This window comes from Panthera uncia, assembly GCF_023721935.1.
Source record: "Panthera uncia isolate 11264 chromosome B3 unlocalized genomic scaffold, Puncia_PCG_1.0 HiC_scaffold_1, whole genome shotgun sequence".
NCBI lineage: Eukaryota > Metazoa > Chordata > Mammalia > Carnivora > Felidae > Panthera > Panthera uncia.
In genome coordinates, this window is record NW_026057582.1 from 92,944,861 (window position 1) to 92,962,135 (window position 17,275).

The window sequence follows — 17,275 nt, forward strand, 5'->3', positions numbered from 1 at the left end:
AACATAAATAAGGAAACCATTAATACCAACAGTTAGCAAGGATGAACAATTTGAATTGTCATGCACTGAATCTTCTAGGAATATAAATTGATACAACCACTTTGAAAACAGTTTAACATTACCTAGGACAGTTGAGTATTACCATACCCTTTCCCTAGCAATTTCATTCCCAGGTTTCAATAACTTGGAGAAACTCTTGCACATGTATACCAGGAAATAGGTAACAAGATTGTTTATAACAGAAAAATAGAAGGGGACAACTACAAGTTCAGTCAAATGTTCATTTACACAATGAAACACTCTACAAAAATGAAAATGGAAGTGCAGCTCTAAAACAGTATTCTGTGAAACAAGCAAGTCACCAAAAAATACATGCTGTATGAGTCCATTTGTATAAAATGCAAAAAAAGAACAGATCTAAAACCGTTAAGGACATGTCATGTAAGGTAAAACCAAAGAGGAAAGCAAAAGAATGGTTAATTCTTTGGTTAATAGTGGTTAAAAGAATGGTTAATTCAAAATTCAATCCAGTCGCTACTTTTTTGGGAGAAGGAGATGCAATTGGAAAGGGGAATATGCAAGTCCTTGTAATGTTCTCTTTCTGAAGCTGGATAGTGCATTCATGGGTATTCATCCTGTCATATTGTCCACAGTGTCCACTAGTGTCTTACTAGTAGGATGACTGTTAAACTTATGGCCCCTACTGGAACACCTTTGAGAGTAAAAGGAGGGGATGCTCAAAATAATTAAAATAATATTTCTTTGGAAATATTTACTAAGAAATTTGTAAGCCCCAAAGTAAATTATATTAAACCACATTAAAAACTTTTTTATAATGATTGTCTAGACATTAAAAAAATAGCATAAGCTAAATAATTACTCTTGGTATGTGTTCATATACTTTTATCAGTTTCTTAACAGTTATCTGTCTCAAATACCATGTCATTGGTATTTTTATGAAGTGAGTATTTTTTTAATGTTTATTTATTTTTGAGAGAGAGAGAGACACGGCATGAGCAGGGGAGGGGCAGAGAGAGCGGGAAACACAGAATATGAAGCAGGCTCTAGGCTCTGAGCTGTCAGCACAGAGCCTGATGCAGGGCTCTAACTCACAAACCATGAGATCATAACCTGAGGCGAAGTTGGACGTTTAACCAACTGAGTTACCCAGGCACTCCTATGAAGGGAATATTTTTTCAAAATGTTCTTATTTTTTAATTTTTCCCCCTAAAATTGCCTGCCACCTTCAAGGTTGTATTTGTTGGTTAATATATTTGAAAATGCTTATACCTTCTATTGAATCTTCTCTGCAGAGTGTTTTTTTCTTTTTTTTTGAGAGAGAGAGAGAGAGAGAGAGTGCGTGCGTGTGTGTGTGTGTTTGTGTGTGTGTCTTAAGCAGGTTCCATGCTGAGCATGGAGCCCAACTTGGGGCTCAATCCCACAGCCCTGAGATCATGACCTGAGTCAAATGTTCAACCAATTGAGCCACCCAGCCACCCCAGAGTGTATTACTTTTAATTGAGAAGATATATATTCTCAAGATACTTTGTGAGCTTAGTATCTTAAAGTTGGAAGTATACAGTGGAGGTTTACCAAACTTAGTAATGATAACAATGATGATAATATGTTCAAAAAAAAAAAAACACACACACACTGAAAAAAATCCGGAATAATTGCTAAGCCAAGACAGATGAGATGCCAAGTAGAACAGGTATAAGCCAAACCTGTCTTGGGCAGTTACACAAAATGCCTGCAGTTTAACATCTGCATAAGCACAGTTCTGTTAATTTGCTTGTTATTGGACCCAGGTGGCTGCTAGTCAGGGCACTAGCTGACAGACCCCTGTGGTGAATGTTCCTTGCTTCTTAAGAGATGAAAACACGTAAAAGGATCCATAAACTGTTACTGGTTTGAGAAGGAAAATACATTAGTTTAGATATTAAGTTGGAGAACCCTGGGAGAGAGGAGGAGTAAAGGGAATACATCCACACTTTGAAGTACTGAGTGTTCTGCAGCCGAGTAAAATCGAGCAAAATCGCTAAGACTAAGGATTATTTCTTGTTCACATAGGAACATTTTATGAAACAAATGATCCACATTTATGGCTAGGACTTAACAAATACTTTATTTCTACTTCGCATGTTTTGTGGAATTTATTCAAAATATCTTTTCCTAAAAAAAAAAAAAAAAGAGGTTAGAGTGGGAGAGAGCCAAAGCATAAGAGACTCTTAAAAACTGAGAACAAACTGAGGGTTGATGGGGGTGGGAGGGAGGGAGGGTGTTGAGGAGGGCACCTTTTGGGATGAGCACTGGGTGTTGTATGGAAACCAATTTGACAATAAATTTCATATATTGAAAAAAAAAGTATCTTTTCCTATGGAACAGTTCTGTATCTGGAAAGAGGCTGCTTGTTGAGTTTTACCTCATTTGGGAAAGATTCACATGGTGAGGAAATGACAAAGGTCCTTTCCTATAATGAGACTTTGCTGACCACCTTTGCCAGTCAGTGGGTGACATATCCCAGCATGGTTTTAAAGAAACATTTTCAGAAAGCTGTAATTTTTCCTGTAAAAACACTTTTTCAAAAAAATCTTTTGTGCCTTTTCAAAACCTATTTTTTTCCAGTGGCAAGTGGCTACTCCTCAATGGGGAGTGTATTAATATCCCCCTTTATTAATAGTGAGTCAGACGATAATGTTCTCCTACACAATTTACAATAAAACAAATGTGTCTTAAACATATTGTGCTTAAGCAAAGTTCTCTGGTAGCAATAATTTGAAAGTCACTGATGAGAAAATTTTTATTTTGGCACACATAATGAGTTATTTCCTCCTAAAACTAAGTTATCAGAAATTCTAAATTCTATCAAATGGTTCTTTTAATACATTTGAATAAGAGGTAAGGACACTGAATGATTCATAGACCAGGGTAATGTGTGATGAATAGAGACTATATGACACATAGAAATTACATTTCACTTAATAATAGATCTAAGTAGGTGGAGATGACTTAATATTTTTAAATGTGTTTGTTTCTTCTCTCCGTAGCTTTAAGAAAAAGTAGAAATCACTCCTGACTGTACTGAATAGCAAAAATTAAGTGACTTTTCCTGTACTGCAAATCATGGCACTACCATTCCGGAAGGACTTAGAAAAGTACAAGGACCTGGATGAAGATGAGCTCCTTGGAAATCTATCAGAAGTAGAACTGAAACAACTGGAAACTGTTCTCGATGATCTTGACCCTGAGGTAGGTGCTAATGAAATAACTTTTCAAACCCTTTGAAACTAAGTAACTTATTTGAGCAGTTAGCTTTTTCATGACTTTTCTCAGATACCCCTACATTTTCTCTTTATCCAAATGAATTTTTTGCCTCTTCTTAGTTCCCTCACTTCTGCCCCCACCTCTCCACTCACATGCCAATATATCCTAAACCATTTTCACCAACACCCTTATTTTCAAACATCTGAAATTTCCTGTCCTGTACGAAATCTTTTCTCTTTGGGCAGGGAGCAATGTTTTTGGTAAAATGAAGCAGATGATTAGGTCTTTGATTTATGTCAACCTCTGTGCCTCTTCAGAGCTTCTATACTATGATGGCCCTTGTGTAGAGTGTCTCTAGAAGGTTCTTTGTGACTTTAAATCTTTTTTTTTTTTTTTTTTTTTTTTTTTTTTGAGAGAGAGACAGAATGTGAATGGGGGATGGGCAGACAGAGAAGGAGACACAGAATCTGAAACAGGCTCCGGGCTCTGAGCTGTCAGCATGGAGCCCGATGCGGGACTTGAACTTGGGAATGGAGAGATCATGACCTGAGCCAAAGTCAGACGCTTAACCAACTGAGCCACCCAGGCACCCCGTGACCTTAAATCTAATTGTTACCATTCTAAAAGCTGCTGACCAAATTGAGTAAGTTTCTAGTCATTAGTAGAGTAGACCTAAGTAGATTCTCAGCAGTACTGCAGTCCATATGGAACAGACCTGAATATATGTATATACGTTTTAATTTGCAAAGTGGGGGGGCACCTGGGTGGCTTGGTCGGTTAAGCGTCCGACTTCGGCTCAGGTCATGATCTCATGGTCCGTGAGTTCGAGCCCCTCATCGGGCTCTGTGCTGACAGCTCAGAGCCTGTAGCCTGCTTCAGATTCTGTGTCTCCCTCTCTCTGCCCCTCCCCTGTTCATGCTCTGTCTCTGTCTCAAAAATAAATAAACGTTAAAAAAAAAAAAAAATTAAAAAAAAAATTTGCAAAGTGGGTGTTATTTGTCTTATAAATTACACAAGGCTAAGGTAGAGTCCCTTAACACCTGAATCGTTATTCTCTGGTATGTACAGGGTGGGGGGTGGGCGGGGAGTCCTTGAGGGGAGACCCCTAAGGTTATGGCTACTTACCCTGAAGGTAAGGGTCATTTGCTAGGTTTCTTCTGTTTACTACATGCTTCTTTATGCTGAGACATTGATTTTTAGTGTCTTTTAAGAATTGAGATAGAGTTTGTTTTATAAAATTATTCTTGTTACTACAACACATTTATTTCCTGCTGGAATGTTTTTGAATTTTTATTGAAAATTCTCCTTTTTTCAGCATTACTTCAGCACTTCATTAATGTGTCTATGCCGTAGATCAAAACCCTTAACTGTAATTGTTATCACAAGGAAAAGTTTGTGGTACTCATAAGTCCAGGGGTAACCGAGGATAACAGTGCTGTTTTGATCCTGTCACAGCAGTCTCTTCTACAAACAGTTCAACCTATTTAGACCTGTTTCAATCAAGTGGTTGTAGAACTGGCAGGAGCCTAAGAGCTCATCTAGTCCAGAGTTCCTTAACCTTGACACTACTGACATTTGAAGCTGGATAATTCTTTGCTGTGGGGGCTGTCCTGTGCATTGTTAAGTTGTTCAGCATTATGGCCTCTACTCACTACATGCCAATAGCACATCCCCCTGTTTACAAATGTACCTGGGATTTTTTTTTTTTTAATTAGCTCTGGTAAGATTACAGACATGGAGGAAAAAAGAGTGTATTTCTTATAGTCCTCAAGAGGGAACATGAGAAAACACCTGGTTTCGTTAGAAAGCAGAAGCAGCAAGGAGCAAGTATGGCCCAGAACCATTCTTGTGGTTCTTCCGAGGGAAGAAATGGGTGAGACAGGATTGGCAAGTTTGAGCAAATTTAGGATTGGATAATTTGAGTAATTTCAGTGGTCTCTGGGCCACAGGAGTAGTCTCCAGTTGTCCAGTTACCTGGTCCTGGGTGATTTAGGGCAGGAGCAATAATGGTTTGCTGGGTGAGAGATAAAGGAGGTGGTTGGGATATGGGCTCCAGATTAGTTGGTTTTCATTTGGAAAGCCCACTGCTGGGTGGAGGGCCGAGGAAGTTGTTTGCTATCCTTAGGAATTAGCCAGCTCCCAAGATGGCAAAGCATCATAAAATACAGAAAATAGAAAACATGATTAATGCTTCCTCCCCTTAGTCATGGCAACCAAAAATGTTTGCAGACATTGCCACTTGTCCCCTGTGGGAGCACCTTGGTTGAGAAACATTGATCTAGCACTTGCCCTGTGTTTTATAGATAGAAAACAAAAGTTAGGTGACTTGATTCAGTTACTACAATTAAGGAAAGAACTGAGACTGGATCCCTCACTGCCTGATGGCTCCCTGGCAGAGTCTAGTGACCTTTCTGCTAAACTGCAGTGAGTCCCCTATTAATACTTGCACTATGCTATACATGTGAAAACTGATGGTTTCTATTTTCTTACTTGCAAAACCATGAGGCCTGCTTCGTTTATGGGGAGGTTTGAGTTCAAACCTCTGGGTGTATTTTGCCAGTTCCTCAACCCCAGTTGAAACTCCCCCAACCTCAGATACTGTTAGTTGAGACTGGAAGAACGATGTTTATTGACAGCATGCCGCTTGTGGGTAAAGTTTTGGGCAAGAGTGCCAGTGAAAGATGAGGTATGAAAAGAGTGCAAGGGTAGTAGTGTCCACTTCTGGCAGAGAAAAGCCACTGTAACTTATAAATCTCAGAAGATAAGAGAAGGGCAGATAGAGGTTGTATATGGTTCCTTGTTACATTTTGGAGGGCTGTTTTACTTTCCATATGCTGCATTCAGTATATTTATTTGCCAACCTACTGCATTTTCTCAAAACATCTATCTCTACAAGACAGCCAGCCAGCCTAGGCAAAAGCTAATTTTTTTTTTAATTATTTCCAAGGCTTGGAGTATATATCATTACAACAAAATTGTACTGTGAGGAAGAAACATACTTTTTAGTGGCAGTCATTTTAATGAGATCTTTACCTGTTATAAAATAATTATGATCTAGTAACTTGACTAAAGTATACTCCTAATAAAGCATGGTTGATGAGTTTATGGCCTACAAAGCCAGTTACCTGTCACTTATTTTGTGTTCAAAAATGTATTTAAGGAGCCAGGATTCCAGCTAATGTATCATTTAAAACCTATGTTTCGGGGCACCTGGGTGGCTCAATTGGTTGAGCATCCGAGGTTGGCTCAGGTCACGATCTCACTGTGAGTTTGAGCCCTGCGTTGGCTTTGTGCAGACAGCCCAGAGCCTGGAGCCTGCTTCGGAATCTGTGTCTCCCTCTTTCTCTCTGCCCCTCTCCCACCTGTGCTGTTTGTCTGTCTGTCTGTCTGTCTCTCTCTCTCTAAAAAATAAACATTAAAAAATTACAAAAAAAACCCCACCAAACAACCTATGTTTCACATGATTTTGACCTGCCAGGTGGAATAGTGCAACTCCATTACTACCCCCATGAAAGAGCAGTAGGTATTATTGATGGTGATGGGAAGTAACTTTGATTAATTTGCCTTAATGAGCATTTTTCTTTAAAAGTGTTCTCAAATCTTTATTCAGTAAATATTTGGGGAGCAACCAATAGATTCCGGTACTATGCTAGGCTTAAGGTTATAAGAGTAAGCAAAACAAATGTGGTCTTTGCCCTCATGATGCAGATTGGTAGGAGTGGGGGAGGTAGGCATTAATTAAATAATCGTACCATATTAGTATAAGAGCATATAATGGGAGGTTAAGAAAAGCCTCTTTGGGGGAATGGAGCTGCAGTCTTAAAAATGACTAGCAAAAAATGGTGGACAGAGCATTCTAGAGAAGGTCTTTGGTAGAACGAAGTGTGTGGCAGGCACAGGGAAGAAACTAGGGCTAGTGTGGCTAGAATGAGGAGGGTATGTGAGGTGAGGCTAAGGTAAGAGATAATGGAATGGGAATGAGGGATGATGTGATCCAGGGAAACCAGTCGGGAAGTTAGTATAATATTCCCTGCCAGCTTGATCATAGCTTGGACCAAAGTAATGATGTTGGAGACGGAGAGAAGTAAATAGACAAATGAGTTTTTTAGGAAGTAAAAATGGGTAGGATTCTTCGTGCATAGTTCTCAATTTCCGAGTTGGTGGGTAGAAGTCTTGTTTCTTTATTATCTTCCTGTAGACAATTTTGAATTACAAAACGCATTCTTAGTGCAGGGTTAGGAACAGACCTCCTTTGTATTTCATATTTATAGATGACCTTTCTGTATAATGCATACCATTACATGAGGAGAGCACAAAGGTGAATTTTATGAAAATTATTATGGATCTCAGCAAATGGCCACAGTTGAAGTGCTGTATTTTCTAGTTATAAAATGTATATTCCCTATTATTATCTATATAAGATCTCCCTTTATAATGAAAATTATAACATCCATGAGATTCAGCATTATGGAAGGTGTTGGCAAAAGAAGGCTGGCCCTTTTGTGTGACTTACCGGGCTGCCTTCCATTTCTAAAGCAAAGGAATATCTAGGAAGAGTGAGACAAGGCAGTATCACCTCTTTGCCTTTCTTTCTTTTTTTTTATTAATTTTTTTTTTTTTTTTGAGAGCAAGAGAGAGCATGAACAGGGGAGGGGTAGAGAGAGAGGGAGACACAGAAACAGAAGCTCCCTCCAAGCTCTCAACTGTCAGCACAGAGCCCATCGTGGGGCTGGAACTCACAGACCAAGTGATCATGATCATGACCTGGGTTGAAGTCAGACACTTAACTGACTGAGCCACGTAGGCGCCCCCTTTTTTTTTTATCAGAATTTTTTAAATGTTTATTTATTTTTGAGACAGCACAAGCAGGGTGGGGGGGCAGAGAGAGAGAGGGAGACACAGAATCTGAAGTAGTCTTCAGGCCCTGAGGTGTCAGCATAAAGCCCGAAGCGGGGCTCGAGCTCACAAACTGCAAGATCATGACCTGAGCTGAAGTCAGAGGCTTAACTGACTGAGCTACCCGGGTGCCCCACCTCTTGCCTTTCGATGAGCAAAAGGATGGAGCTCACATTGTCTAATCGCCACTTGCTATTCCTGGACTTAGTGAAAATTCAGAGTAGGAACTACAAGAGACAACGTTAATCCATTACCTTGCACCCCTTCCCCACTCTCAGTCCCTCCATGCTCTCAAAAAGATTGTACCCACATGGAACCCCAGAGATATAGCTCTTGTTAGGAAGACATCCATGTGCCTTGGTGCGTGAGTAGCAATGACGGTGGTTGCTGCAGTACATCCTAGTGCTGATGTACATCTATACATACATTGAACCTTTCACATTAATGTTCTGATATCCTACTTATGGAATGCATGTGTTTATATGAAAAAGCCTTTACCACGAAATAGAAGTCGTTATGAAGGAATATGGTGTATATATCACTTAGAATTCTTTTGTAATAGAATTATTTTCTGTATATGCTTATATGCTGAGCAGTTATTAATCATTAAGAAAACTATTTTTTATTACCATGCAGGACATTTAAAAAGTAAGGAGTGTTTCCTTCTAGTAGAACTTTCTGAAGAAAATGTTTATGTGCTTATTTTAATAATGGAAGTGAATTCTACCTAATAAAGAAAACTTTGTGTAGAACACTTTTACGTTGCTGCCCTAAAATGAAACATTTAATGCCAGTATCACATTCTGGTCTATAAGTCTTTCTTAAATGGGTGATCTGTGGAAGCATATAATGTTGGCGTTCTTGGTGGTCATAATGGCTGATTCATTCTCTTTGGCAGAATGCCCTTCTGCCTGCAGGGTTCCGGCAGAAGAACCAGACGTCAAAGTCCGCCACAGGGCCGTTTGATAGAGAACATCTCCTTTCATACCTGGAGAAGGAGGCATTGGAGCATAAGGACAGGGAAGACTATGTGCCCTACACTGGAGAAAAAAAAGGTAAACTTTGAAGTCATTATTCGATAGCATTTGATTTTTCTTTTTATAGGTAAGGTAGGTCTGGAGAAATAATGTTTTTAGAGATGCATCTGACACTGTTGACTTAGAAACTTGTCAAGTAATCTGGCACTTCATTTGCATTTTTCATCAACTTGGCCAGTAAGTTCCTTCTGAATGATTTCTGAGATTTTATTATACAGTGATTTTATATAACACTCTAGTGTGCTGAGGTAAAAATTTTAATTCACTAGTATATTTCAGAATGGAAATGATGTCAAAGCAGTGCTCTGTTCTAACTCCTGTCTTTAAGGAGAACTGTCATAAAATAATTCAGGCCATATTTTCAAAGACTCTTTTTAAAGGATACCCTACAGCCTTCCTTAGTAATTCATAGTTATAATTGTCAATGCTTCATAACCATTACTTTCAGGAGAGTTTTCTAGTCCAGGCCCCTCCCATTGCAGAGTTTGACCTTAGGTAGCCTCAGTGGAGACTGAGTATAGCCATATATTTTAAAGTTCTATATATAACACAACATGAAGTAGATTAAGCTACTCAGCTTTCAGTGCGTGTTGGCCTGCAGAGCCAGAGTCTGCTTGCACCCTTGTTGAGGAGATCATGTGTGGAATACTGGCGAATGGTGGCAGCGGTTGCAGGATCTGCAGATTACCTCTTCCAGGCACTGTTTTTACACCTGAATCCTTAGTAATCCAGACAGAAAGAAGGTTAGAGCATAGTGCTTTCTTCTAGTTAGGCTTTAGCTTTTTATTTGGGAAGGAAGCCCTTCTCAGGAATTTGGCCACAGCTCTGTCACGTGGCTACCCCTTAGTGGCAAGGGAAACTTGAAAATTCATTTTAGCATTCTAGCCTCTGTAACAGAGGAAGGCTAGTGAATGATTTTTGAGTGGGTAATTCACGAGGTCTTCATTAAACCTTTTTAAAATTATCCATCATCCCCAACTCATTTGCTCTTTCACTAGTTTATCTAGTTCAGCCCTTTATCTCTAGTTTAGCATCATTATCTTAGCTACTTGTATTAGAGTTCTCTAGAGAAACAGAAACAGAACCAAAAGGCTCTGTGTTGGGGAGGGGGTGAGATTTATTTTAAGGTATTGGCACGTGTGATTATGGAGGCTTATTAAGTTTGAAATCTGCAGGATAGGCCGACAGCCTAGAGACCTAGGGAAGAGTTGCAGTTCAAGTCCAAGGGCAGTCTGCCAGCAGAATTCCTTCTTGCTCAGAGACGATCAGTCTTTGTTCTGTTAAGCCCTTCAGCTGATTGGATGAGGCTCACCACATATGGCTTTACTCAAAGTCCACTGATTTAAATGTCAGTCTCATTCAAAAACACCTTCACAGAAACACCCAGGATAATATTTGACCAATTATCTGGGCACCATGCCCAGCCAAATTGGCTCATAACGTTAACCATCACACTACTGTTAGAGATGGGAATGTCTTGTCCTCAAATGTTTAGGGCCAGAAAAAGGATTGAAAACCAATACATAGTTTTGAAGTATGGAGAATCACAGAGATGAACAAAAATGTCAGTTCCTTTGTGTTTATAACAGAAAAGACTACTGGTTATGCTTTCATCCAGACAGCCATACCTATAACGTCACAGTGCTTATAGCTTCAATCCTATTTATACAGGAGAGTATGACTCTATGAGAATAAACATTGGTTGATCACATTTTACTGTTACGTATGTTTTAGATAGACTCAAATGGAGGTAGAAATGGAGGGAGAGATATGAGAAGAGAGATGGCAGAAAAAAATAAGGAATTTGAGGACAAAAAGAGAAAATAAGAGATGTGAAAGAGCCGTGTTTGTCCTAAATTGACCCAGGAAGCTTCCCAGTATGCTCTTGTTTCATAATCTCCAGTTGCCTAGAGAAAGATCTTGGAGGATTAGAGGGAGTAGGAAAGAAGGTAGAGAAGAATTGTGGAAAACAAGAAAATATCAGAGGGGAGAAATGATAGAGGCAAGGAATATGGGTGGCAAGGAAAAAAAAATGATGTATCTTCCTTCAGCTGGAGTGTGTAATAATTTTGTTTCTTTTTATAACTTATTTATTTATTTTTGATTTTTTTTTTATGTTTGCTTTTGAGAGAGAGAGAGACAGAGACAGAGCATGAGTGGGGGAGGGGTAGAGAGAGAGAGACACACACCCAGAATCCGAAGCAGGCTCCAGGCTCTGAGGTGTCAGCACAGAGCCAGACACAGGCTCCAACCACAGACTGCGAGATCATGACCTGAACTGAGGCGGATGCTTAACTGACTGAGCCACCTAGGCGCCCCTATTTTATTTTTTTAAGTTTATTTATTTTATTTTGAGAGAGAGATTGTCCCAAACAGGCTTTGCGCTGTCAGCACAGAGCCGGATGTGTGACTTGAACTTACAAACCATGAGATCATGACCTGAGCGGAAACCAAGAAGAGTTGGATGCTTACCTGACTGGGCCACCCAGGTGCCCCTAAAATTGTATATTTTTTTAAAGATTTTATTATTATTTTTTTAATGTTTATTTATTTTGAGAGATTGAGCAAAGGAGGGGCAGAGAGAGGGAGACTGAGCAGCCAAAGCTTACAGTGCAGAGCCCTGTGTGGGGCTTTAACTCAAACCGTGAGATCATGACCTGAGCTGAAGTCTGATGCTCACCCAACTGAGCCACCCAGGCACCCCATTTTCTAACTTCTAAAAATTTTTATCTCATTTCTTAGACTTTGGATGGGTATGAAGTAAACAGAAGTAGTTGAGTTAAAAAGCAGGTAATTTTGCATTCATAGTCAGTTTTTATAATACATTCACTATTTTTACTGCTTCTTGTAGCTTTGTTGAATACTATTTATGGGCAGCTATGATGCAATGACTAAGACTAGCATTTTTAAAAATAATGAACTTTTTCCTGAAGCATAACATGCTTACAGAAAATGCACAAATCAGAAGGATATAGCTTGGTGGATTATATAGTGAGCACTGCCATGTAGTCGCTACCCGGCTTCTTCCCACTTTTCTCTTTGTTTTCAGAGGTAACCACCATCCTAGCTTCTTTCTATCTTTGTTTCTGCACATGTGCAAGTAAGGTGGGGGAGGAGGGAGAGGGAGGGACAGAATCCAAAGGAGGCTCCATACTCAGCATGGAGCCCACCATAGGACTCAGTCTCACAACTGTGAGATCATGACCTGAGCTGAAATCAGGAGTCGGACACTTAACTGACTGAGCCACCTAGGTGCCCAACCATCCTAGCTTCTAATACAATAAATTAGTTCTGCCTGTTTTGAAATTTATGTAAAAGGCATCATACAGGCTGAATATCTGCGTTGCCTCATTCATACAGTTTTTGTGTGGACCAGATTTGTTAATGGGTATAGTGAAATCACCATAAAAATCCTTTATGGTGTAGTCATTTTATTTTATTTTTTTTTTTAAGTTTATTTAGGGAGAGACTGTGAGTGGGGGGAGGGGCAGAGAGAGAGAGAGAGAAAGAATATGAATCCCAAGCGGGCACCATGTTGTTAGCATGGAGCCCAATACGGGACTGCAACTCATAACAGTGAGATCATAAACTGAGCTGAAATCAAGAGTTGGATGCTTAACCAGCTGAGCCACCCAGGTGCCTCTGTGGTGGTGTAGTCATTTTAAAGGATCGTAAGTGTGATGTTATTACCAAACAAGGGACTTTAATTTCTGTCATGGAGGAGTGGTCCAGGACCACAGAAATGAGGTTTGAATTTCAGGAATCCATGTGATGGGAGCAAATACTACCACCCTAGACTGGGTGGGTCAAGTCTTAGAAGCCATGTTACAGTGTCATAGACCTGGAGAAGCACAAATTAGTCTTCAACAACTGGGAGACTTTCTTTGTAGAGCTCTACTTTGAAATACTGTAGAGCTAAAAGCCAGCTCATGTTCTCTAATCTACCCTAGGCTCTCATCCTTAAATCAGTTAGCTTTAGTTATCCTTAGTCACTAATATGCCTCCCTTTCTTTGGGTCTCATCCTCAAGATCTTGATCACTTTCTAGAAGATCCTGAGAAGAATTCATCTACATCTTATTAGCATACCTTCCAACTGAGCTAAATGTGAATCGCCTTCTTAGCTCTGAACATCCCAAAGCTTTTCTTTCTTTTTAAGGTATATGTTTTTTTAAGATTTTTAAGATGCCTCTCCTATGACTTTTTATCCTAAATACCTAGATTGAGTCCCAAATTTCTTAATAGCTTATTTCATAGGAGATAGATTTTCAGATTGAGGATGCTTTTAGGCAGTAGAGGTTCTCCTGGTTCTTTATGTTAAAAAAGTTTGCAAACCTGTTAAGGCAAGTATTTTACTTTTTTGTGTACTTGGACTAGTTAGAACATGTAAAATCTGCCATTAATCTCTAAACTTAAAAAAAAAATTTTTTTTTACACTGAGATGCTATGTTGCAGAATTCAGTGCCCAATGACAGTATTAGCTGTCTTTGCCAGTGCATGTTATAGCGATGTCCCTTAGTTCCAAGTTATGTGCCAAAATCACACAGTGATCTCACATTGTAATTATTGTCAAAGATTGAAAAAGATGACCACTCATTTTTTTAAGCAAAAAATTGGGAACCACTAAAAGGATTATCCAATCATTAAAGTTGACTGCTTCTCCTATTCTGAGACTAATTAAATGATTAATTATACTTGTTCACTGAAAGACACGCCCTCTTTGTGGAGGTAAAATTACACAGAATTGGTGTGACCAAAGGGAATCAACGTAAAACTGAAAATTGGACATTACAGGATTTTTTCTTTGGACAGAAACTGTATACTCATGCCAAATTTTGTTTTTCTAGATCATCTCAAAATGGTTTGTTTTTTGGTTTTCGTTTGTTTTTGTTTTGTGTTTTGTGTTTTGTGTTTTGTGTGTGTGTGTGTGTGTGTGTGTGTTTTGAGAGAGAGAGCAAGCACAGGTGGGATAGGGGCAGAGAGAGAGGGAGAGAGGGATGATCCCAAGCATGCTCCATACTGTCAGTGCAGAGCTCACTGCAGGGCTTGAATTCACAAACTGTGAGATAATGACCCGAGCCAAAATCGAGAGTCTGAGACTTAACCAACTGAGCCACCCAGGCACCCCTCAAAATGTTTTAAAAAGACATCACAGACTAAAAAGGATTCTTGAGAGTGGTTATATATAGATAAATGAGTAATTTTATTTTGTGATCTGGGAAATGTTTATAATTGTACATTTTACAAATTGAAAGTGTATGCCAACGTCTGAGAAGAAGGAATTAATCCTAGATGCATTTGGGGGAACATTTTGTGTCCTACACTAGTAAATGTTCTGCTTTTAATAGTGTAGTTATTTTTTTTTTAATGTTTGTTTATTTTTGAGAGAGAGAGTATGAGTGGGGGAGGAGCAGAGAGAGAGGGAGACACAGAATCTGAAGCAGGCTCCAGGCTCTGAGCTGTCACCACAGAGCCCGATGCGAGGCTCAAACTCAGGAACCGTGAGATCATGACCTGAGCTGAAGTCCGACGCTTACCGACTGAGCCACCCGGCGCCCCAATAGTGTAGTTTTATTAATAGCAAAACAAAGGTTTTAAGCAGCTAGTAAGGGATAGCTAACAAAAGATGTATTAAGGATTGTTTTTAAGTGCATCATTACAGTAGAATTCACAGTATGCATATATGCATCTGTTAAATTCATCTAAATCTAATAAGCTCGTGCTAGGTATGATATGGTAACAAGTAATCTTGGCAAGTATTAAAGAAAATGCCTTTCTTACGAGTCTACTGTGTTCAAAATGTTGAGAAACTAAGCACCTAAGAAAATTTAAACAACATTCCAATATTCATTCCTTTTACTTAAAAACATAATATTAAAATGTTTGGAAGCTTTTTACCTCTTTTTCCTTGAAATTCTACAAAACACGTAACTGTGGTAGAGACCAAGACAAGGGTGAAGGAGAGTGTTCATCCTATTCTTTCTCATTCCTGAAAACAGTGAAAATGCAGAGTGCTGGCTATATAGCTGATTAGCATTTCCCATTATATTTTTACGTATCTTGAATATTCTGTCTCCAGGATAGATGAGGCATAGATCTTCGCCATGAATTTGGCTCCTGGAGAACTAATTTGCCCTACTCTTTAATATTTCTTACCGACTCTCATTTTGCTTTTCTTTGCCAGGAGTCTTCCTCTGCATTTCTAGTATCACCCTTCACCCTTACCTAGCCTGAGTTTTGTCCCCCAAGTGTCCCTTATTTTACACATGAACCAGAGCCATGCTGCACCTTGTATACTACATTCAGGTGCACCAGAGAATTCCATTTGAGCCACTGACTCACCCAGATAGGGCTCCTCCATTCCTCCCAGAGCCTCCTGTTCTCCCTGTTGGCCCTTAGGGAAGAGCCATCTATGCTTTTTGTTGTTTTTCCTTCCCCTCCCTGAGAAAGGAATGCCCTTGGGTTTTAGTGTCACAAATCCCACCTGCCCTACCTTTCCCTGCTTGTTACTAAAGGTGAATTTAACCTTATTGTTTTAAACTAAAAACTTCTTAATACGCTTTCCAAGTTATTTATTCATAATTATATCAGCTTTCCAGGAAACTTAATGTAGTTACTCTTACACTAAAAGAGGTTTCCCTCACCTTGCTGCGTACATGATTTCTTTGGAGAAAAGGCAGACCTCATCCCTTTATAAACCAAAAAGATCATGATTATAACCTGCCTGAATCAACAGGCTTATGTAACTGCCAGTGGGTAATTCGTTGCCACTAATTTGAAGATAAAGATGGGCTCTTACTTTTGTATTCATGTCTTATAAATCTAAACTTCCCTTATATGCACCTATATAAAGTGGTCGTCTCCGACACTGTATAAAGTGCTCTTCCCCACCAATGAAGCTGGTATTTGAAGTGGGCTGCTTAAGTTTAGTAACACAGACTGGTGTCTCCTTTTCAGACCGATCACTGTCTTTTTGAATGATTTACTCATTATTCCTTTGGGGTCAGGAGTTAGCCAGATGGATCGTTCGTCACTCATGTTAAGACCTCGTTTTATGGAAACTTTCCCCTGGATAACCATACCCAGGGAATGCATATTCCTTTGCCTCCAACATTTTAGTGTATAATTTACATACTATATAGAATACTGCAATTAATTGTTCCAGAATCATATACTATGCAGCTCTGTTATTAGTTTTTGTTCGTTTAGGGATTGGTAAGTCCTCCTGATGAAATGACCATTTTGTCACAATGACGTGATCTTCCTTACCCCTGGTAAAGTATTCTTTACTCTGGTATTCTTTTACCCCTGGCAAAGTATTCTTTACTCTGAAATCTACATTGTCTTATATTAATATAGCCAATCTTACTTTCTTTTTGTTAGTGCTAGTATGGAATATCTTTTCTGTTGTCTCATCAGTTCTTTGTTCCCTTTTTCCCCCATATCTTCCATGTCTCTGCTTAACTTTTTGAATATATGAAATATAATTATAATAACAGTTTTAATGTCCTTACTTGCTAATTTTACATCTGTCATTATTAAGTCAGTTATATTGGATTATTTTTCCTAGCTTATGGATGGAATTTTCCTGCTTCTTACATTCTGGTTATTTTTTTAATTGGATTTAGACATTATGAATTTTAACTTGTTGGGTGCTGGATATTTTGGTTTCCCTGTAAATATTCCTGAGTTTCTTTCTGGGACATGATTAAGTCACTTGGAAACAGTTTGATTTTTAGGGACTTGTTTTTGTTTTTGTTTTTGTTTTTTAAATGTTTTTATTTATTTTTGAGACAGAGCATGAGCAGGGGAGGGGCAGAGAATGGGGGAGACACAGAATCTGAAGCAGGCCTCAGGCTCCAAGCTGTAAGCACAGAGTCCGACATGGGGCTTGAACCCACGGAGTGTGAGAGCATGACCTGAGCTGAAGTCGGACACTCAACCAACTGAGCCACCCAGGCGCCCCTAGGGACTTGTTTTTAAGATTTGTTGGATGAGACTGGAGCAGTATTCATTCAGTCTAGGGCTAAATTTTTCTCCACTGCAGGAACTTGTGAGCTGCTTACCCAATGCTCTATGA

The 17,275-nt window shown here is 39.2% G+C and overlaps 1 protein-coding gene across 1 annotated transcript in view; it reads left to right on the top strand.

The window, feature by feature from the left end:
- Positions 1 to 17,275, top strand: part of TMOD3 (tropomodulin 3) — an 85,265-nt gene that overhangs the window by 30,841 nt on the left and 37,149 nt on the right. Inside the window, exons 2-3 of the mRNA XM_049613633.1 lie at positions 3,048 to 3,249; positions 9,059 to 9,215. Of these exons, the coding sequence (XP_049469590.1) occupies positions 3,124 to 3,249; positions 9,059 to 9,215 (283 nt within the window). The 5' untranslated portion in view covers positions 3,048 to 3,123. The remainder of the gene's footprint in view (positions 1 to 3,047; positions 3,250 to 9,058; positions 9,216 to 17,275) is intronic.